The following is a 22,596-nucleotide window of genomic DNA, read 5'->3' on the forward strand; positions in this document are numbered from 1 at the left end:
ATGCTACTGGGGGATGCCGTTGCCATGAGGGGTGGGTATCTGGTCTGCACTGGTGTTAAGGTGGGTGGAGTGTGTCAGGTGGCATCCACATAAAGGTGTCCCAAAAGAACATTGCATTGTGGCAAGATGATCAATGTTGTTCACTTCACCTGTCAGCAGTTTCAATATTTTGGTTATCGGTGTATTAGCATTTGATCCAATAAATATAACCATAGATTAGCAATTTGCTCTGATATCGTGTTTGCGGGTGTCCTTCACTGCTTGTGTCCAACCTCTGTTTGGATGGCCATGTAGCCCTAAAGCTTCACCCTACCCCTCTGTACCAACAAGAATTCGGACACCCAACCTTTAGACATAACTGTGAAAACAGAGGGGTAGGGCTAAGTGGTAGGGGCAAGAGGTGTACTGGGATTGAGCCTTGATGTCAGTATGTAATACCTGTATCTGAAGGAAGAGCCTCTGGTGAAGAGGATAGCTTTGGATTTTGGCTGGGGTTGGTCAAACAAACGGAAAAATGAGTGGTACTCCACACAGATCTTCCAGAAGATTTTACATTGGTCTCGACTGGCCATCATAAACTCAAGAGTGTCTTGATGGGGGCCCTAAGGATAAATACAGAGAGAGACAATACAATTACACAGTTAACTGGTGTCCTTCAGAGTGGATGGGGAATGTGAAGAAAAACTCCAGACAATGTCCAGAGTATCAGGTACGAACATTTCCTGTTGCCCTTTCACACATGTTGCGCACAACAGTAGACTGTCCCTTTCAGATGTCTTCTTAGCTACTGGAAAATCTATTTGGTTAAGGGGTGGCGCCTGGGTAGAGCGTACAGGAGGAAGAACATGACAAAGATTACACCGCGGTAACAGCAAATTTGTAATCTGGCCATAACAAGAGTTTCTTGCCGTTTCTAGAATTTGTCTGATTATTTCAGCTCTGGCCTTCTCCGAGAGAAGTTCCTGTATCTCTTCATTTATCCAATAAGACATTTTCATTGCCGTTTTCATGTAAATGACACTTCTTCTTCCCCCTCAGAAGTGTGTATTCTTCTGTTCTTCTGGCTTCATGCCAGCCGAATGATAGAAACGTCATCAACACGCCCACTTGCTCCCTGTAAATTCTTCAGACAACAACCTGCTCTATTCTCACATAGGCTCAGACGGATTACACAGATTTTGTGCTCTGGTGCTTGTTGAATGTCCGGCTCTGACTGATTTGGACCTTTCCATTTTAACGTACAGCTCCTTCAGGTTATGTTCAGGTTTTCAGTACATGTGTGAAAGGGACTTGAGACGTACAGATAAAAATAATTGACATCCAACACTGTCATTTTTTGAATAAAAACACAATACGTACATGAACCTCTGGGTGGAGCTTGATCAGGAACCGTTTCCTCTTGAAGCTCAGTTTGCGGATCTTGGACCAGTTGAAGGTATTTATTTTTGTGGTGCCCTGAAAGAAAAGGGGAAAAAAGAGAAACAACCTTCAGCATCACTGTTAAGGACCAAGAGTCACATCCACAAAACACAGCTAGAATGAGAGCAGCAAGTCACCTGAAAAACCTGAAGGCCCATGTGAGCAACAGCCAGATTGATTTTGGTGCCTTCCCGATCAGCTGCTGGGTGGAAGCGGACGCCGTACATCTCCAGTTTACGGGCAATCTCCAGGATCTGGAAATCTGATTCGGCTGGAGTCTGGCCCCTGGAAGAGACAATATGTAAAATACATCAATTTTTGTGACTGACAACGTGTTCTCTCCATGCAACAGGAACTTTTTTCTCTCATCTACTAACTATGTATCCAAAAAAGACCAACATGAGGGAGTTCCCCAAGGCTCAATCCTTAGTCCTCTTCTATTTAAATTTAGGAAGGTTCCATTAGAACAAATTATACAAATCAATGAAATTACCTCTTATAATTTTGCAGACAACACCCATTAAACTAAATGACAACACTACAATAGATTTTCTCAGAAAGTGCAATAAACACATTGATGATCTGCCTTCAGCAAAAAACTGAGATTAAGAGAAGACAGGTTAAAGCTCTGTGCTCATCTCTAATCTGTGAAAACAAAGCATTGGAATTCTGGTGTTATTCCTAAATGGCCTGAATCTGAACAGCAACATCTTGACAATAATTAAAAAAAGTAACATGCTCATGTTTCACCCAAACAATGCGTAATGCGCCTTCAGTTGGTTCAGATCGAGGTTGGAACACGTTCTCAACACAAACGAACCGCACCGGAGTTCTTTTGTAACCGGACCGAGAACTTGTTTTGGTGAGCACCCAAATGCGTTTGCTGTGTTCACACCTGCCCAAACAAACCACACTTTGAGGGCAAATGAACATTAGTTCGATTAAACCAAACCAAACAGGGCAGGTGTGAAAGCACCCTAAGACACCTTTCAGCTGCATACTGGATTGTACCATCAACAACACTGAAAGCTTAATTCTGTTTCTCTCTCTCACACACACACACACACACACACACACACACACAATCTTAAATGTTCCTCAAATCAATAAGGTTACTAACTGCAACTGACCTGGCTTTTGGAGCACAAAGTGTAGTGTGTGAGTGTAATGTCTCTTTGATTAACCACATGAACTTTAAACAAAGATCGCATCATGACTCGTTTGCAGACTGGTGTGTCCTTAAATCCTTTACAACTTCCAGGATTTGAGCAGCATTATCTAAAACCATGTGATTACAACCAAACAGCATGCTAGGAAGACATATCCATCCAATCATCACCACATTCTAATTTTGTTCATCCGTTAAGCGGTGAAATCTCCTTAGGGCCCTCCCCTGCCCCACTGGCCTTATGGCTAATAGAGCGGCCAGAGCAGGGGATTAGGCCAGGGAGCTCGCTGCTTCTGCTTCCACACTGGCAACCAAGGGAAGAGATTAGCAGAGGTCTTTAGAGCCGCCAAATACACTGGGCTGAAAGGAGCCCCTATTGGCCACAGCATAGTAGTGAGCTAACAAGGCGGCTGGTGGTGGGAAAAGTGCAGCGAGTGGTTTTGTGAGACTCTGGACTCTGAAACGGGGCAAACCCTCTGATTATGGTTGTTTAGTGAGAACACATAGTTGTCTCAGTTCAGTTAACACTAAACATTTGTGTTTAAAGCCACATAAAGAGGGACAGACAAGACAAGACAGACAAAGTGCCACCGCTTACAAATTCCGCTTAATGTGGGATATGATTTTAAAATGGTCCAAATGGTTGGACGCAGCTATGTGCAGTTTAATTTTATATAACCATTTGTGCGTCAATTAATGACCCCACGTTATGTTGAATTCATGAAGACACGCCTCCAGTGAACAAAGAATTCAAACATGGAGAAGATTCTTGATGAGCTGAAGGAAAGGGGACCTCGTTTAAAGGGGAACTCTGGTATTTTTCAACCTGAAGCCTTTTTCCCCATGTTTTTGTGTCTTAAGTGACTCGTGTGACCATCATCATTTTTTAAACTGGTCCAGTGTTGAGAGAGCGAAAGAGGGCTGCAGCCTGCGACAGCGGCAAGACAGTCTGCAATTGAATCATTTGAGAAAAGTGCGCCGAGTCGAGTGGCGTCCATTACAAGTGTTTGTTTTTGCTGCTGACGGGCTCAGGTTGTTATTCTGAGTGTCTGACAACATTAGCTGTTTTGCTTGTTCAGGTCTTTATTGTGTCAAAGTCTAACTAAAAGAGAAGTTCTTGATGTTATTGTTAGTGGCATTCTGTAAATTACTTAAAAAAAAATAGATGTTACCAATTATTTTGAGATTTTACAATGCAACATCAGAAAAAAAAGTCATTATTTCCTGTCTTTGCCGATTCTTAGACTTTTTGAAGATTGATTTAAAGCTCCAGGGTGTAGGATTTAGGGGGATACAAAACCAGAAACTGAGTATAATATATTAAGTATGTTTTTTTTTAGTGTATAATCACCTGAAAATGCGAATCACTGTGTTATCGTTAACTTAGAGCTGTTTATATCTACATAGGCAGCAGGCCCTCATCCACGGAGTCTACCATGTTGCACTGCTGTGCTTTCTACAGTAACTCAGAACGGACAAACCAAACACTGGCTCTACATTGGGGCCACTCATGTTTCTGCATTTTCACTTTGGCTGCAGTAGTTAGCAGCCGCTCCGCAATGACAGCATCAGAGAAACAGATTTAAAGTGTTTTAAATCACCTGTTTCATTTGTTTTAGAGAGGAAGAGACCTCTGCAAATAATTCAGCTTCAGGCAAAAACTTCCTCGATGTCAGAGTTAAAGAAGAAGAAGAAAAAAAGGTGAGCGCCAGCAGGTACTGGGCTAGCACCCGTCAGCAACATGTCAAACAGTGTCGGAAAAACACTGATTTGTAACATTCAGTGTTTCTACTGGTTTTAATCATCTGGTCCGTTTGCTCTGGACGTCACGTCAACTCAGGCCTTATTTTTAGATTAATGAATTCAGTGCCTTTTAAGACTTTTTTAAGGATCTGTGGGAACCCTGTTTTTGCTTTAAGTCCCATCTGTTGAAAAGTACAAGAAGACCATGAAAAAAAAAAAGATGAACTGTGCACAAGGGAGCAGAAGTGCTGAGTCAGCAGCAGCGACAGCCTGGCACTCAGCTGGTCGGGATGGTTGTGGTCGGGATGAGACATTGTGCAGCTAGAAAAGTTTACCTGATGGCATGAATATAAGCACTGAAGCCGCTGGAACTGTTACTGAGGTTTGCTGATTGGTTCAATATAAACTAGTTTACTTCCTGACTGACACTGTTCAGAATGTTTGTTAGATTCACACAGTAACAGAGTCATGGAGGAAAAGACGCAGCCACAACAACACAGGCACAACCACATACTGCGAAGGCAGATCGATGAGGCCAAACAGAACATGACGCAGCTTCAGGGAGACACTTACAGGTGCCTGCGGTGGAGCTCCATGATCCTCTCTTGCACCTTCTCTTGGTAAGGCAACAGCTTGGTCATCCTCAGGAAGTCCCTGTCGGCCACGTCATCATAGTCGCCAATCTCCGCTGTGGTTTGAGGAAGAGCAGAACAGATCAGCTTTTCTGTCATGTTAACGCCATCGTTATTGTTTAGAAAGCGCTGCCGACGCATGTGTCGCATGTCACACGACAGGCCGACGCAGCTGTGTTACATGTCATGCCCATCACAGCATGACGCCGCCATTGTTTGGTTCTGTGTGAAAATGCAAAGACTGTAGCACCATCTCTGTGTACGAAGGGCTACAGTTTCACAGCCACACAAACTACATCCTCCAAATCAAATAAACAAACAAATAAAACTTTAATTACTGAACAGCCAAATACTGAGGTAGCTTCAACATACACTGGACGAGGTGCGAGGCCAGCAGGGCGCCTGTGTTTTCTGTGCAGATCAACCTGCCGTCCATCAGATCTCTTTTCATCTGCAGCGAAAACAAGTACCTATAAAAAAAGCAAAAGCACAAAAGGCTTAGTGTCCATCTGTTCATGTTCATTAGAAGACATTTTTTAATTCTTGAGTTCCTTTAAGTAAGACGTCCATTCATCAAATCTCTTACTGACTGCAGCAAAGCCCTCAAAGAACTTCATAAACATCTTCTTTTTTTTTTTTTAGGACAAGTATTATAATGCCCTGAAAAACCATAATCGTGAGCTTCTGAAGCAGGAAAAACATTAAAAAAAATCTGTGTATTTTCTAAAGCCCCTCTACACAGGCAGCAGATAAAAGTAATATCCAGTAGGAAATTACAGTCACTGACCTCGTGTACTCCTCCTGCAGCTGACCGGGGTCTGGAGGAAAGAATTTCACTGACAGTCTAAAGAGCGTATTCGCTGGTCCTGAAAAACATGAAACCGGATCATCAGCGCACAGGCACATTTTCATTCTGTGGAATTTAAGCAAATATTTGAGCTCACTTACGTCTGACTTGTCTCATAATGAGTTTTGTGGGTTCCAGCCAAACCTGGAGAGACAGAAATAACATCATCTTCAGAAAAATCTGACAGATGGTGACCGCTCTGCCTAAAATGACTCCTTTAATATCATCTAGACTCTGACATGGCGTACAGTCACTGAGTGATGAGGCATTGTTGTGGGCAGAATCTGGCTTTGCTGCCTCAGTGCAGGAGCCTGGCTGCCCTGTCACATCTGGGCTTGATTGAGGGAGGAATGTGCTCCATCCAGACAGATAGATTGAGCAATTGGTATCAGCTGATGTTTGCCTGAATCCTTCTCTCAGTTTATACTTACAAACGTGCTGATGTTACAGTCAGTTTAGGTCTGTGACATTATCAGCTGAATGCAGCGGAGCGAAGAGCTCAACCTGCTACTGAAAAACCCAACAGTGCCTCGTCCTCTTAATGGAGGACAAAAACAATGATGAAAGTGTCAATACATAAATAAATGTACAAATAAACACAGGAATAAATAAATAAGAATAAATAAATGCAAGAAGAAAAAATGCAGAAGAAACAGAAACACATGTCGCTGTACAAAAACATGGCAATAATTTAAAAAATTGTCCTTATTTATGTTCTAATTAATTATCAACTTTTATTTATTTACACATTTATTATTATTTTTTTATTTCAGCAGTTATTGATTCTTTTATTTATTAATGTATGTATTTATTTCTTCCTGTATTTACTTATTTATTTTCCATATTTAAACATTTATATATTTCAGCATTTATTTACTCATTTATATATTTATTTATATATTTATGTATTAATTTCAGCATTTATTTATTCTTTTATTTATCTAGTCATTTTCTGTATTTATTTTTGTATTTATTTATTTAGGTTTGTACTTCCACATCTCTTTACTCCTTTATTTATTTATATATTTACTTATGTCTGTATTTATAATAATCTAACACTTATTTGTTCTTTTATTTAGTCATTTTCTGTATTTGTTTCAGCATTTATTCTTTCATGTATTTATTTGCATATTTATGCATTTCTGTATTTATTCTTACATTTGTTTTTATATTCATTTTTGCATTTATTTAATCATTTGTTTCTTTATTTTTGCACTTATTTATACATTTATTTAAAAAGTATTTTAACATTTATTTATTTTATTTATTTACGGATTTATTTAACCCTGTATTTATTTATGCATTTATGTATTTGTTTTAGCATTTACTTATCCTTTTTTGTTTACACATTTATATATTCTTTAACTCATTCATTTTTGTATTTATTTAATCATTTAGTTTTTTGTATTTCAAAATCTGTTTATTTATTTCTGTAATTACTTCAGCACTTATTTGTTCTTTTATTTAGTCATTTTCTGTATGCTTTCACATTTATTTATTTCTGTATTTGTTTCAGCATTTATTCCTTTATGTATTTATTTGCATATTTATGCATTTCTGTATTTATTAATACATTTGTTTTTCTGTTATTTTAGCATTTATTTAATCATGTGTTTCTTATATACACATTTACTTATACATTTATTTATAAATTATTTTATCATTTATTTATTCTTTAATTAATTTGTTTCAGTATTTATTCATTTATATATTTATTTATTTATTTTTTAAATTTATTTCAGCATTTATTTATTTATGACTTTATTCATTCCTATATAATATATAATTAAACATTTATGTATTTATTTATCACTTTTTTGGAGTACCTCTCCTCTTTTATGTGACAAAGGAACCATTAAAGAGACAAAGAGCTGCAAAGTTAAATGTATTTGACCTTTGACCCCGACAGTTCTTTACCTTTTCGGTAAGAAACATTTAGTTGTTCTTATTTGCAGCTGCTGCCAGGCTTTAAACAAACTGCTCGACTCTTGTCATTTGAAAGTGTCTGTGAAAGCAACACCACAGAACGACAGATGCATTGTGTATACACATAATGGCTTTTCAGTGCTTTTGCAGTTGAATATATGAGCGTCTTCTCTTTGAAGAAGATTCACAGTGTGTGTAATATCTCTTCTGTTGCTTTCCAAAAAAAAATCTGTTGGTGGTCTTGAATTCCACTTATGTTTCTGGAAGAATAAAACATTGGAAAGTCTGACATTTGTGTATGGGCACTTGTGCCAGACGAGTTAAAAATATTCCCAGATTATATACTGCTCAAGTCCAGTAAAAACAATTCTGCGTCACAGTTTGCACCGCTGCAGAGAGCTTAAGAAGAGCAACTGGCTGAGAGGTGACTAATAAAGTTCATCTTTTGCCCTCAGACAGTCATGTTGTCCACAACATGTGACCTTTGACCTCTGAAACACAAGCTGCGATTGCTGGTCAGTACTTAAACAGATATAAAGAATCACTCAGCATGTCAGTTCCTGGATGCTCAACAGGAAACAAAAGACACAGTGCGGCTGTACGTACCCAGTTCATCTGCATGTTCTGGAACTCCAGGCCAAAGTAATCACTCTCTATGAGGTTGCCTCTCACGAAAACCTCAGAGAGGAGGATCTGTCCAATCGCTTTCGGCTGAAAGAAAAAACAACAGAGAAAAAAAGGACTCATTATTTTCATCCCAAAAACCAACACAAAGATCTTAAGGAGCACTTCACCCCTCAAATGATCATTTGTATATCAATTACTCGTCCCGTGTTACACTGAATTTGGGAAGAAGACTTTGTTTTTCTCGCTTGCTTTGATGGTGAAAATTCTTGATGACCTGAAGTAAAGGGGGACCGCAAAACTACAACAGCAAAACTACATCAAAACATTTGGTTCTTTCCAAACAGACAGTCCTTTCTGACAGAGAACTTAACAGAAAGTGAAACTTATCTGTGCTCTCTTCAAAGCCGGACTCCATCGACAATAACAGCCTTTTTAATCTCTCTGAACATGGGAGCAGCTGGTCTACCCTTCAGTTAGTTTGTTTGTGTGACTTTGGTGTTTTTAACAGTTAATTCAGGTTTACCAACATCACACAATAGCACAAAAAACTAACTAACGCAGCCAGTGGTAGACCAGCAGCTCCTGTGTTCAGTGAGGTACAATTACCGTTTTTGTCAATGGAGTCTGGCTTTGAAGAGAGCACAGGTAAGTTTCACTTTCAGTTCAGTTTCTTGTCAGAAAGGACTGTTTGGTTTGGTTCAGTTGAAGTCGAGTTCATTTGCCCCCAAAGTGTGGTTCGTTTGGGCAGGTGTGAACACAGCAATCACACTCGGGTGTGCACCAATACAAATGGACTGAGACCTTCTTGAAGAAGTGGTCTCGGTCCGGTTACAAACGAACTCTGGTGCGGTTTGTTTGAGGTGAGCACGTGTTCCAACCTGGATCCGAACCAACTGCAGTCACATGACACATTGTTTGGGTTAAACATGAGCATGTTACAGTCCTGGAGGATTATTAATGTGCACCTTCTCCTGTACTGCCTTAATATGCACATTCAGCACATCCAATGCATCAAAACATTGTTTTCTAGTTGGAGCCGCGCCTCGTTTTCAAACTGTATGGTTTGACTAAAATGAACAATGACAGCAATATAGTCCACGATGAGCAGCGCTAAAATCAACCTGCGTAGTTGTCCCTCCATTGTGACATTACAAAGTGTCACATTTATCTTGCTTCTTGTTTGCTTCTGGTTTACTTCCAGAATTTTCCCACATGGAAATTCTGACCAATCAAGAGCAGCTTTCTGGTGCAAGGCATTTTATCTGGTCCGCTTGTAAATGCTGCCGTGAGAACACGAACCAACTCTAGGCCATTATGCAACTTTATAACAAAATGATTCCCTGATTCAGACCAAAGTAAGACAACTCTAGGTCTGAAAGCAGCTTTTGATTATACTGCACGAGTCTTGAGAGTTTGTAAACGAATGTTAAACATGGACCCCAGTGACTTCAATTCATCGAGAACTTTCTCAGTTTTAAGTTCCTTGCTCACCATGAAGGCATGTGAGAAAAACAAAGTTTTCTTCCCAAATTCAACACAGCCTGTGGTGAGTAAATGATTTACAAATGCTCAGTCGGGGGTGAAGTCTTCCTTTAAAAGCACACTGATGATACACCTTACAATCTCAACGGACAGAAATTTCTTCTTGAAAAACTGTTTTGACAAAATAAGTTTGAAACACAGTAAATCTGGCCAAAAACATCTGTGATTATCAGACGTCACAGGCTGAGGTGAGGAAAGCCAAGCACAGAATAAACGCCGTCTGTCTGTGTGGTGCAGAAAATATTTGGCATCCGTAAATGATCCACTTCATGCGCGTTTTATGGCCGCCTATGTTCCATCTGTCAATTCAAATAGTTTCCTTGACTTGGACGAGTGAGTAAACTGCAGAAATGTGTCCTACTGTACATTTAAAGTCATCCGGCCCTGAACAGAGTGCAGCAGAATCACAAGCAGGAAATCTGCCGCAGTTTACCTTCTCAACGCTGCGGGGTTTGTTTTCACTAAACGAAGGACTAATTACTATGTACTAAGAACACACTGCACTTGAGGTTTGGAATCCTAGCCTGTGACTTTTTGAGAAAATTATAGCCTGAAACATCTGGTTGTAATGTAAAATAGTATTTTTAAAAGCCTTATAAAAAGAACTGCTTTGCATCGGCTGAAGTCAAACACTACAACTCAAAGAGCAGCAGCAGATTTACTGTAGTGAGTCTTTTCATTAATTTGATACAATCACATGTTCTGCATTCACGAAATCTATAAATTGCAGGTGAATCCTACTGACAAAACATCCATAAATGTAGGAATCTGTAGTAAAATGACCTTCTCTCCGAGCATTTACAGTGTCCGATTACAGCTGATCTCAACCAGAGAGCAGAAACTGGTGTGTTAAAATACTTTGTCTGGGTTGTGTTTGAGTGCAGGCCAAACATACGATCCACACGGCATCAGGAAGTATTCAAAATCTATCAGCGGCCAATGTAAGGAACATTTTGAGGTATTCTGTCTCAGTTTGACTGGTTCAGAGGAGCTCAGTGAACTCAACAAAGAGTCAGAGTAGTAATATTAGCATAAGGGGGGAAATTACTTTAAGTGTGATGTTTTCTCTTTAAAAAAAAAAAAAAAAAAAAAAAAATTATCAATGCTTTAAACAATATTTCACATGCAGAGTTGGAACAAAGTTGCAGCTTTTATTTAGTTAATCTACGAGTAACGTGGTGAGAGAGCAGAAAATGGCGGAAGCTTCAGTGAAGCAAGCACCTTCAGTTCCTGTAGGGAGCCCGGCGTAAACTCACCGATGGATAAGCAAACTTTTTGTTGCTGATGTTACACATGTTAGACCCAACCCGCTGTGAAGCAGGCCCTGGGGTTTGCCCCGGCTGAGTTTGAGCTGCTACAGCCACTACTGAGTGGATCTCCTAAGCCTCAGCCACTCTCCTCCCAGCAAACAGTCTCATCGTGGCGGAGAGTGAGGCGGAGGGACCACAGGGTGCATTTACATTTAAAAAACGTCCAGATGGAACGGTTGATAGGAGCACTGTTCTCTGCGGCAAGGAATTTTCATACCATCGGAAAAACTTCAAGCCTGAAATATCACCTCAACACAAAGCATTTAGCAGCGAACCCAGAAGTGTGAGCTGGCACAGCCTCTGATACTAGCGCTAGCAGCCAGCCTCGTCAAGCCACACTCGACCAGGCGTTCAAACTGAGCCACTCTACCTGTGACTGACTGACTAAGGGCCACTCCCAATACCCCCCCCCCTTGGCCCTACCCCTACATTTGCGCGTTCCCGTGAGGGGTAGAGGTGTCCCAAGAGGTGTTCCTTTTTGCGTGTAGGGGTAGGGGGCGTAATGAGGGGTTAGTGGGTATGAAATTAGCCCTTCGGAGCAAGGGAATTCAGATGCTGGCTTGCCAGCAAGGGGTAGACGTCGCCATGGCTACCACCAAGCAAGAGACGGGGAAAAAAGTTCATACATAGCTAACGTTACTGTCGTCAGTTTGCTTGTTAGCTAGCTAGCTAGCTAGCTCGCACTATCTGGCGTTTGTTCTGCAAAATTGTCGGATTTTTCACATTACGATAACATGCCAGCTAGTGTAACTATGCTGTCTCATAATGTTAGCTTGTTAGCTAGCTCGCAGAAGTCCACTGTTGTCTGCTGTTATCATGAATAATGCAAATGCAAATCAGTAGGAGACTCTATTGTAGATGCCGGTTGGAAATGTAGATGGCTCGCAGCTTCCTGTTTAAAATAGTTACGTATGCGTGAACATAACCAACACGGTGACGTAGTGAGTGGTGTCCCAATTCCTAGGGAAAGATTTCAACCCCTACCCCTCGTTGCTTTATTTTCAAGGGTCAAGGGGATAGTGGGCAAGGGCTAAGGGTAGGGCCAAGGGGAACTGGGATTGGGCCTAACTCTCTTGCAAAATGGACTGCAGACCACTTTGGGTGGTAGAGGACAGGGGGACAACTGTGTCCAAAATCCAGCAGCTTTACACAACACATCTGTCAAAATTCATTCGACTTGAATGTTTCAAAATACCTTCATGTGTATGCAATTAATTTTGATTAATTAATCACAGAGAACACAATTAATCAGATGCATTTTTTATTCACTTGACAGCCCTAAAAATAATTTTAAATCTGCCTTAATTTACTTAATCTAAATTACTTGTAATATAATGGATGCAGAGGCTATGCCATAACCTACACGGTAGCCTGATGTGCACCTCCCCATACATGTAACTTACAAATGACGCACAAGTCTTAATCTGCCTTAAATCATATACTGAGTTCTGAGCAGACAGAATTTATGTCTGGAGTGCTTTGTAAACAATGTTTTTAGAGCAAGACCACATCTTCCCTGTGGATTAAGACATTTTAATCCAAGAATCTCTGTTTTCTCTTTAATGTTTACCTCTTTCATTTGTTATTTTACACTTAAGTCAAGTTGAATTCAGGCTAACACGAGTTTAAAATGTAGATTTCATACCACAGACAGTAATGTTAAACAGGTATAATGAGCCCAATCACTGCTCAGACATGAGGTATTAAATATATCCACCTCTTCTCCATCTGTAATGTCTTTAAAAAACTGTAAAAGAGGTTTGACTTGGTTTGACAAGAAGAAAAAAAAAAACAGAAGTTAGATGTGTGAAGGCAGATTAAAGTAAACAGACTGTTTCCTCAGTGTCTTGAGCAAATCACTGTGTTAACTCTCAGAAGCCCCGCCTTTGTGTTACTCATTAACCCTCTGCAGGAATGTAAAACTGCACTCATGTCTCCAGAGACAGAGTAAAATCTTCCTCTGCTACATTCAGCTTTATCTTCCACAGTCTGAGAGCGAGGGATGATGAGTTCACACAGACTGCTGCCAGACAGCTGGCAAAAAGGACAAGCTGCACTACTGTACACCCCCCTCACATCCTCCTGCATGAATACACACGCAGTATGCAGACAGTGTGGTGGCTGCAGACAACTATACACTGAACCCTGGTAATTTTATATCTGCAACAGTCCCTTTTCATCACAAAGCAAACCTGTGCGGATCATTTCCCTTTAAATAATTTCCCCTAACTGCTGACCGCGTTGGCTTATCTGTGTGTGCAATCAGTCACTGTGTACACTGTGGGCACACACTTATTATACCACTCTTTAATGGCATCTCTGCGTTCAAGAGCAAAAAGTGAAAGGAGGGAGAAAGAACGCCATGTGACACAAGCAATGAACCAAAGCTGAATTTAGAGCAACAACATGACAGAGACATGAAACATAAAATAAACATCAAATTAACACGATTTGTGGAGCGAGTCAGCTCCTGACCACAAATTACACATTTAAACAGCTCCCATATACAAAAAAATTCCACCTGGACCTTTATGCTCTGCCATTTCTCCTCTAATCATCACGCTGTAGACTGTGACAGGCTGTTATGACACCACAACTATTTTACATTACCAAAGGTTTATGACAAAATCACTTGACGACACGGCGAGAGAGGAGAGGGAGAGGGAGAGGCGCTGTGCCGCTGCCAGAGGAGCCGCTGAATGAGTTCCTTCTGAGCGGTAACTCGCTAAAAGAGTCTGAGAAGTAAAACATTCAGGACACCACAGTTTGTTCCACACTTCTGAAGCTGCTCCTCTTTCTGGAACCACCGCAGAGTCAGTAATAGTTTCGCTTTCAGACATGCTTGTTGTGGGTAACAGTAAGACGTCAATGTGACAACAAGTTGAAATATTGCGAGTATCACAATATGAATTTTTCCTATCATATTAAAAAAATACTGGTTTTATCGTGAATGAGATGATGATGGTCTGACTTATCTGACATTTCCGCTGTGTTTATTTCACTGCTGGTTTTGGGTAAATTCAAGATGTAGCTTTTTTTCGTCTGTGGCCCAACAGGTAAATCATGTCTTCGATCTATTGTCAGTTAAAAGTGTTGTCATTAATGAGATATGGAAGCATCAAACATGCTTACCAGATGAATGAGACGTAAACATTTTGAAATAATAGACGCTGAGTCCAGAGTTGTTTTTGAGTATATTTGTTCTTCGCAAACGGAAGTCTAACTTACTTTGTGCATGTATAAGTCCTGTTTGTGCATGTGTGTGTCTTTCAGACCTGTGTGTAATTGACAAGCAAGAGTGAAAACATTGAATTTCCCCTCAGGGGGATTAATAAAGTGAATAAACTTAAACTTAAACTAAACTTTAAAGTCTACCTGCAAATTATTGTTAACATTGTGACTCAAGTATTTTCTTCGGGAAACTCTCATCACTCTGGGAACGCCCACCAGAAAATCTATCTTTAAAGATACTCTGAAATCACCAGTTTTGACTTTCCTCAATAGCAGATTGTAAAGAGCAAGTCTCACGATATCACATGCCCCTAGTGTGAAACATCAAACTCCCTAAACTGCATTAGAGAGAAGTGAGTTCCAGCATAACCACCGATAGTTTCTAAAGAGTGTAAAACATTTTCTGAAAATGATCCCAACAAATACTGTACAATTACTGCCTCACGTAATTTAAATCCATTCTGCCGTGCAAACACAAACCAGTGGGCTGCTTCCTAAAGGTCCATCTGGCATTTTCAGTTCGAGCACATCTGTGATGTGACAGTGAGATCACATGCAGTTTGTTCACACCACACTTGTGGTACGAACCAGTCTCATCTCCGAGCTCTAACATTAAGGCAGGTCAGTGGGTCACCCAATCAAGCTCAGAAAGCAGCAGGGATTATCACTAACAGATGTTTCTCTGGGAGACAAATCTTACCCTGTGTCTGTGAGGGGAAAGGGCGGTGTGTGTGTGTGTGTGTGTGTGTGTGTGTGTGTGTGTGTGTGTGAACTACAGGTTTTAAAAAGCAGCCTGCTATGAGAGACTGCGCTTCACATGCACAGAGAGCAGAGAAGAAAAAGCAGGTAACCCAAATATCAGCCAGCCTGACTCAGATCAAGGGCTTGGGTGTACCTCGCATGACAGGTTCAGCATGGTTCACCAAGCAGTAGTCTAACTGCCCGGCCAGCGGTGAATGAGCTGCAGTGGAACCTCCTCCTGACGGCAGGGGTGTGTTGGGGCTTGTATCTGGCACAGTGGGACGCACATTGTTAAGGCCTCGCCACCGGGAGATTTCCCGCTGACACACATTTGAAAGCTCTGCACACCAGCGGCCACTTTCACAAGTCTGTGAGGAGACGTTTCAAAAGATCAGCAGCTTCTTTGATGCGTCTCTTAACCTGACGGCAGCTTTAAAGCACCAGATTTCTCTTCACTACCTGGTTTCAGGACACACCTGTGGACAGCCGGGCAGGGCATTTGTTGGCAGATAAACATGACGCAGTGGGAAGGATAAGGATCAGGTGTGTTGCTGTGCCTTCTGCTCAGGTCACCTGTGTAACCCAGATACTTTACAAACTAATCTCAGACTCCACATTAGGGCTGGGTGATGAGGAGAAAATCAAATATCACAATGTTTTTACCAAATACCACGATGTTGATATTGTCAAGTCGAATATTGCTGCTTTCACAAATATAGATCTCATTACAAAGTGCTCTGCTGGGTTTAACATGGATTTTAAATGCTCAAGTTAATGGTCGTCTCAAAAGCTCACTCATAGTTGCTTAATGATTTTAGCATTTTCACTTCTAGTAGTTACCAGCTACACTCCTACAGGTGGTTGCTTTTTAATGTAATGTTCTAATTTTAGTCCCAATTTGAGTCTCAATGGAACTTCTTAGTTAAATAAAATAAAATTACAGTGAAATATAGTGATAAAGTGAGTGAAGGAAGATCAGAATACAGCTAGAAGAGTCGGGAAAGTTCAGAAAATCACATCACTTTGCAGTAATGCAGCCTTTAAAAGCAGGAAAAAACAGCACTTAACATATCACCATACCCAAAACCTACGATGACATCTCATCTTATTTCACGATATCGATACACCAAAATATTGACCGGTTTTGAAGGTAAAGTGTACTGTAGGTACACTGGAATCTCTTCTGTCTGAGCGCATCTCCTGTCCTCACTGACTGCATGTCAGACTTTTTCTACACACTTCTATAACAAATAAAAAAGTTTCAAGTTTCAGTTATGAAACAACCGTCTATTTAAACTAAACAAACCCTTCTGTTTTCACTCTTTTAAGGGTCACTGATAGTAATAATAATTGTGTAATACCGGCATACAGTGAATCCGTGATATTTTCTGAGACGATAAAAGTACCGTGAATATCTCATACTGTTGCATTACTGTCCGCAAAACACAGCCGGAGAATGGCTGGAACAAATAAACAACAAACAAGACAAATCACCATGACAGAGGTGGTTGAATCAAGTATTTTGCACGTGATGAAAGAATCAATGTGAGTTAGATTAAATATGCAGATTAGAATTTAACAGTGTTGGGGAATGACTAGTTACATGTTAGTGTGTAATAGGCAGTGTAGTGGTTAGCACTGTTGCCTCACAGCAAGAGGGGTCCTGGTTCGAACCCAGGGTAGGGGAGCCCTTCTGTGTGGAGTTTGCATGTTCTCCCCGTGTCAGCGTGGGTTTCCTCCAGGTACTCCAGCTTCCTCCCACAGTCCAAAGACATGCAGGTTAATTGGTGACTCTAAATTGTCCGTAGTTTGTTTGTTAGAAATGTAATAAAAACTGAATAAAATGTAAGAAGTTACATTACTTTGATGAATTAAAATAGTTATACAAAAAGTATGTTTTTTAGCAGGGTAATTAGTAATCTGTATTTCATAAGTGACGCTCCAAACACTGGTGGTCAGAAAAATGTGGTTTTATTCTCACTGGAGAGACTCTTCTCATTCACTGTTTGTACATTTTCCTACAAAAAGTAATGCACCAAAATTCGTAAATATCCCACGTAATGATGGGCCAGTATTTCAGCATAACCCACACGTGTATGAAGGATCACATAATCAATATGCTGACAGAAGTAAATAAGGAAGCGGTCCGGAGTGGTCAATGAGAAGGAAGGTTGAGGTGGTGGATAGGTCAATAAACACAGGACTTTTCCCAGGAGAGATGTTTGGAACCGTGTGAACTTTGAGTCATTTTAAAAGGCACAGCGTCACCGTGTTTCTGTTCCTTAACCTGACCACAGTAACTTAAAGTTAAGGACGTAACGTCATCCATGGGGCGCTAATTCACAGGATATCATACGAACTGTTGCATGAGGATACGTTGCACTGAAACAAGCTGCCTTTAATTCTAAATGAATCACACAGACAAAAAAATATCGCCAACTGCTTTTGCCATTTTCACTTAATCAACTAATTCCATTGAAATAAATATTGCAACACACAAAGCTGCTGGGAAATCAGACATTTTAGGCCACAACAATCCCAAAGAAAGCCTGCGAGGGACTGAGAAATGTGCAGAGCAGATGAAACAAGTCGCTCTCTGCACAGCCATTAGATTGTTCAGCTACTTCAGTCCACAGTGGGACAGTGTGAATGCTTTGTAGAGCTGAGAGCTGAGTGCTCAGCTGTAGTGGTTGTAATGAAGAGCCAGAGTCCTCCTTTTATGAGCGTGCAGACAGACGCCCAGCTCTGCTCCCTCCTTTACACATTACAGTATTACTTTATCCCAAACTATTGCATGTTACTCAAGCTCTATTTAAAAACACCCTGAATATCCAGTATTTTCCTTTTCTCACCAACAGTTATCAGATTAAAACAGCACTGACACATTACCAACAAGTCTCAAGAATTTCATCATTCACAACAGACAAAATCACAGATTCTGCTTCAGGCCACTGGTTCAAATTCCAAACTTTCAGCTACTCTGTGTGTCCCCTCCCCCACCACCCGGCTCAAACTTTGTACCGGCCATGACTGCTCCCTCTGAACTGCTCTTTTAACACCAGAGCACCCCACCACCACCACCCCCCTCCTAACCCACTTGCTTGTCAACCTTGCTATTTATGTGCTTGTTTGCTAACACTAAAGCAAAAGCCTGTCCGGGTTCCCTCCCACCGATGCCCCGACTGTACTGCATTTTCACACAGCTAGGTTCCACATCCCACCCTCGGCCTTTTTCTTTCTTTCTTTCTTTCTTTTTTTTCTTCTTTGCAAGTTTGGAGCTGGAAGTTAAGGCCAGTGGAGGGGCTGGCCATGCTGGATAAAAGAAGCCTGTGTTTCCCTGCCCTGCCGGCCCGGCCTCCCTGTCCAGAAACCACAAGGCTAAGCTTTCTCCTGCGCTGGCTGTGGGAGGGGCCTGAGGACAAGAGCCATGCAAGCAAATGTCTGCTGATGATGATGAACATGCTGGGTACCTGCAGCGGATGAACGCCATGGATCAAAGCACACAAACTCTGATCTGATTTGTCTGTTGTAGTTCCACACTAAAAAACTTAAAGACATTATAAGACCATAAATACACAGATTAAATCACACCATGTGTTCGTATGGTTCTGCAGTATCAGGAGATGATATCTGTCAGGCGTTACAGGTGGCAAAACTATTCAGCATGACAAAGCCGGGACCAAGTGTGTCCTACTCATGTGTAACATAATTTTCCTGCCAAAATTAACACACATAAATCCAAGGAAACCCACGAAAATAGGGAATAGACTCCTCTCCTATCGCCAGTAGGCCAGAGCTCTGCAGCAGGTGAGTGCACCCTTCTATGGGTGCGTCACATTCACGTCACAAACAGGTTAGTAAACAGTAAAAAGCAGCATGGAGGCCAGTGAAGATGTTTTTTTTCTTTTTAAAATCTGTTACTTATTCAGTCTCTCATTCAAACTCTGGGCCGTCTAATTTGGAACCATGTTCAAGCACCGTTTAAACGGAGATAGACAGACTTTAGCTGCATGTCGTTGCTTAGCAGGTCCAACTAGGTGGCATATTTCAAACACTTTGGATCGGAGCAGGAAATCTGCTGCCCATGATCCTGTCCTGCATATACAGACACCGTTTCAGTACTGTTACTTTTTCTCATGGCAGCTTAAAAGCGAGACAACTCCTCATTCCAAGATCATACCTTATATAAAAAACATCGAGGCAGCATGACGGCACAATAGTCCCGCTCTGAACAGGCTGTGTAAGAGGGGCTAATATAAAAACGCTTTATTCTACGAATGGCACGCATTGAGCACACATATTCGCCTCAAGTTTTCTCCTAAAATATGACACTTTAGGCTTAATTTCTCCTTAGCTGTGGGACTTAACACTGTTGCACAGAATTCCTTAAAAGGTCTACTCATTTACTGCATTGAAAGAGATTTTACAGTGGTAAAAGTTTCCATGGACATCATTTGTTTACTTGAACTCACGCTTGTGACACCTGATATCATCTCACAAAGTTGGCTTATAATTAGATCATGAAAAAATATATTATACTTCTGGAGTAAAGTTGATCCCCAAATACCAGAAAACCAAAAACAATTGTAGGAAGGAAATGCAGCGAAAATTAATTCAGTCAGAATCCAAAGTGTAAAACCAGAAGCAAATCTGGTGGGTTCTCCTGGTCGTAGAAGACGTGAGACTCAAGACGTGTTTTTCCATTTATCACCATAAACTGAGTCATGTTGCAGTTAAGATGGAGTCAGAGGTACCTTAAGTTTTTTTTTTTTTTTTACCTCATTTTGGTTGCTAGGGTCTTTTGTGCAACGGTCTGGGGATTCCTTAAGTATAAGACCGAGACAGGGAGAAAACCATAAATGCTGTGTGAACATTTTAAGGAAATCTTAAGGAGAAGACTTAAGGGTGTTTTGTGCAACCGAAGTAGGACTTAAAATGATAAAAAAAAAATCTTAACTAAGGTGTTTTGTGCAACTAGCCCCTGGTCTCCAATGACTTCAGTTCCCTAAGGGCACATTCACACCAGGATAGTCTGGGGGACTCTGTTCGATTGGGCGGAGAATGCTGAAAAATTTCACACCTTCATTTGGTTCGGTTCACTTTCACACTGCACTGTTTAAAGCGGACCAAACCGCCCGGACAACGTCAGCTGTTCGTTTGGGTGCAGTATTGCCCGAAACGACAACTGACCAGGAAGAAAAAAAAAAGCATGTGAAGCGAGACCCCCAGTTTACAAGCGGACCAGAGTTCACTCATTTGGGCCACACCAGAGTCTGAATGAGCGTTCACACCACTCCAAACGAACTGAACTATCCATGGTAGCGGACCAGGGTTCATTTAAAGCAGAACAAATAAGTTTTCTTCATGAACTCAACCTGACACAGGGTGAGTAACCCATACACAAATGGTCGTAATTTCTGCGTCTTTATTAATGAAGAAAATACATTTGTGGGTTTGTTTTGTTGCTTGTGCAGCCATATTCCTGATGATTCCTCAGAACAGAGCGTGCCTCTGTAAAAACTTTGTTTGCCGGGCCTTATAGCTCGAGCACGCAAGAAAAACAAGGTGGTGAGTAACTGATATACAAATGGTCATTTTGCAGGTGAAGTGCTTTAAGAGAGCAGGATTTCAACACACGTCTGATGGGAGTGTATTTGTTCACAGCACAGAGTGAGAGTGGCAGGTAACTGCAGATGATAAAAGACTTTACACAGGAGGATATTTGAGCAGCTGAGCAATCGAAATACCACAATGGAGGGAGGCAGTTGCCTGAAGGCCACAGTCATTTCAAACATTCAACACTGCAATTTTGTATCTATTTTTGCACTCAGTATGCACGAGGAAAAACTACAATTATAATGTAGGAAAAGTTTTGCTGCTTCATTCATTTTTCTTTAGAAGGACTTCGGTCACACACACATATATATCTAATGATGATATAGTACGCTGGCAGCTCTTCTTAAGTAAGAATTGAACACAAGTCACGTCAAGGATGTACAGCACTGCAGCCACGCTGTGCAAAGACATAAATACTATTCTCCCACCAGCCCACGACTCTTCAGTATGAATGAACAGCAGTGCTGGGCAGTGGGGGAACAACAGAGCCTCTCAGAGGCCATCTTGTTCTTGGCAAACTGCAGTCTGCTTGACAACAGGATTGCCGTCATTCCCCTTTTGCAGCCATGTATTTCTGTCTGCCACCTCCTATCAACACCACGTCCAGAGCTCACTTTGAACTCTGCAGGCCGAGTTCAGTTGTCTCTCAATATATGTGTCTGAATATGTTCTTTAAACAGACAACTTCTCTCCCTCCAGACTGAGCAGCGCAGGGACCCACTTCTATACAATTAAACTTGTGTCTGTCACATTCTATTAGCTCAAGACTCTGAGACGACATATGGTGCATTAGATTATGAAATGTCTGTCTCAGCAGTGCCAGAACCGTTACTGTTACGGCTACACAAGGATTTAGGACAGTGCAGTTATTCATCCGACCTTTTCTCACAGAATTAGTAAACCATTAGCTATATGACACTGCAAATTCATACTCCTCCATTGATCAGTGTCTGACTAGGGTGTTTATTCATTGAGGAGGCTCCACTTTGATATTCTCTCCCCCCACAGAATGGACAGGAAACTCGCTCTGATATAGCGGCTTCCTTATTGCTTCCTATTTGCCTTCTGAATGACTCCAGCAGCAGCTCGGAGAGTAAACACGGAAAAAGCACTTTAACAGCGAGGATCGAAAAGATAGCTCAAAACAGCTGCCGATCTTTAAAAGGGATTAACTTCACTGTAAAGTAATTTCAATGCAAAGGGAACACAGCAGTGATGATTTTTGGCTTCAGATTTACTCATGTTCAGTATTAAGCTCTTGACAGCATAATTGTCCTCGCACTGTGCACTACTGTGTTGCTTTAAAACATGTTTCTTAGTCACCGTGGTTGCAGTGATGACAGCAGAGCAAGAAAATACACATCTTAGTATACATTAATAGAGAAAGCCAAGTTATACTGGACTTAAATAAGGCTGCAACTCATCGCTGATTAAGCTGATGATTATTTTCAGATTCATCGATGCATCATTAAGTCTATAAAATGTCATGAAGATATGAAAAACGCTCATCACAATTTCCCCGAACCCAAAGTGAGGTCTTTAAATTGCTCCTTTTGTCCAACCAACTGTCCAAAACCTGAAGACTTTTCATTTACTGTCAAACATGACAAAGAAAAGCAGAATTCTCGCATATAAGAAGCTGGAACCAGCAGATGTTTGATGCTCGAAAAATGGCTGAAACAATAAATTTATTATCAAAATAGTTGCAATTAATTTTCTTTCCACTGACCGATCTATTAACCCTTGCAGCTCTGGACTAGCAAGAGGCTATAAAATGTTATTAGCGTGACTGGG

General features: G+C 41.0%; 1 protein-coding gene across 3 annotated transcripts in view; it reads right to left on the minus strand.

The window, feature by feature from the left end:
- farp2 (FERM, RhoGEF and pleckstrin domain protein 2) overlaps nucleotides 1-22,596 on the minus strand; it is a 49,645-nt gene that overhangs the window by 22,184 nt on the left and 4,865 nt on the right. For all 3 annotated transcript variants that reach the window (XM_049588762.1, XM_049588763.1, XM_049588761.1), the window contains exons 3-10: nucleotides 8,342-8,446; nucleotides 5,911-5,953; nucleotides 5,750-5,828; nucleotides 5,335-5,432; nucleotides 4,904-5,018; nucleotides 1,557-1,704; nucleotides 1,360-1,455; nucleotides 439-602 (exon numbers count right to left, since the gene is read on the minus strand). In XM_049588762.1, coding sequence (XP_049444719.1) covers nucleotides 439-602; nucleotides 1,360-1,455; nucleotides 1,557-1,704; nucleotides 4,904-5,018; nucleotides 5,335-5,432; nucleotides 5,750-5,828; nucleotides 5,911-5,953; nucleotides 8,342-8,446 — 848 coding nt within the window. The remainder of the gene's footprint in view (nucleotides 1-438; nucleotides 603-1,359; nucleotides 1,456-1,556; nucleotides 1,705-4,903; nucleotides 5,019-5,334; nucleotides 5,433-5,749; nucleotides 5,829-5,910; nucleotides 5,954-8,341; nucleotides 8,447-22,596) is intronic.

This window comes from Epinephelus fuscoguttatus, linkage group LG10, assembly GCF_011397635.1.
Source record: "Epinephelus fuscoguttatus linkage group LG10, E.fuscoguttatus.final_Chr_v1".
Classification (NCBI taxonomy): Eukaryota; Metazoa; Chordata; class Actinopteri; order Perciformes; family Serranidae; genus Epinephelus; species Epinephelus fuscoguttatus.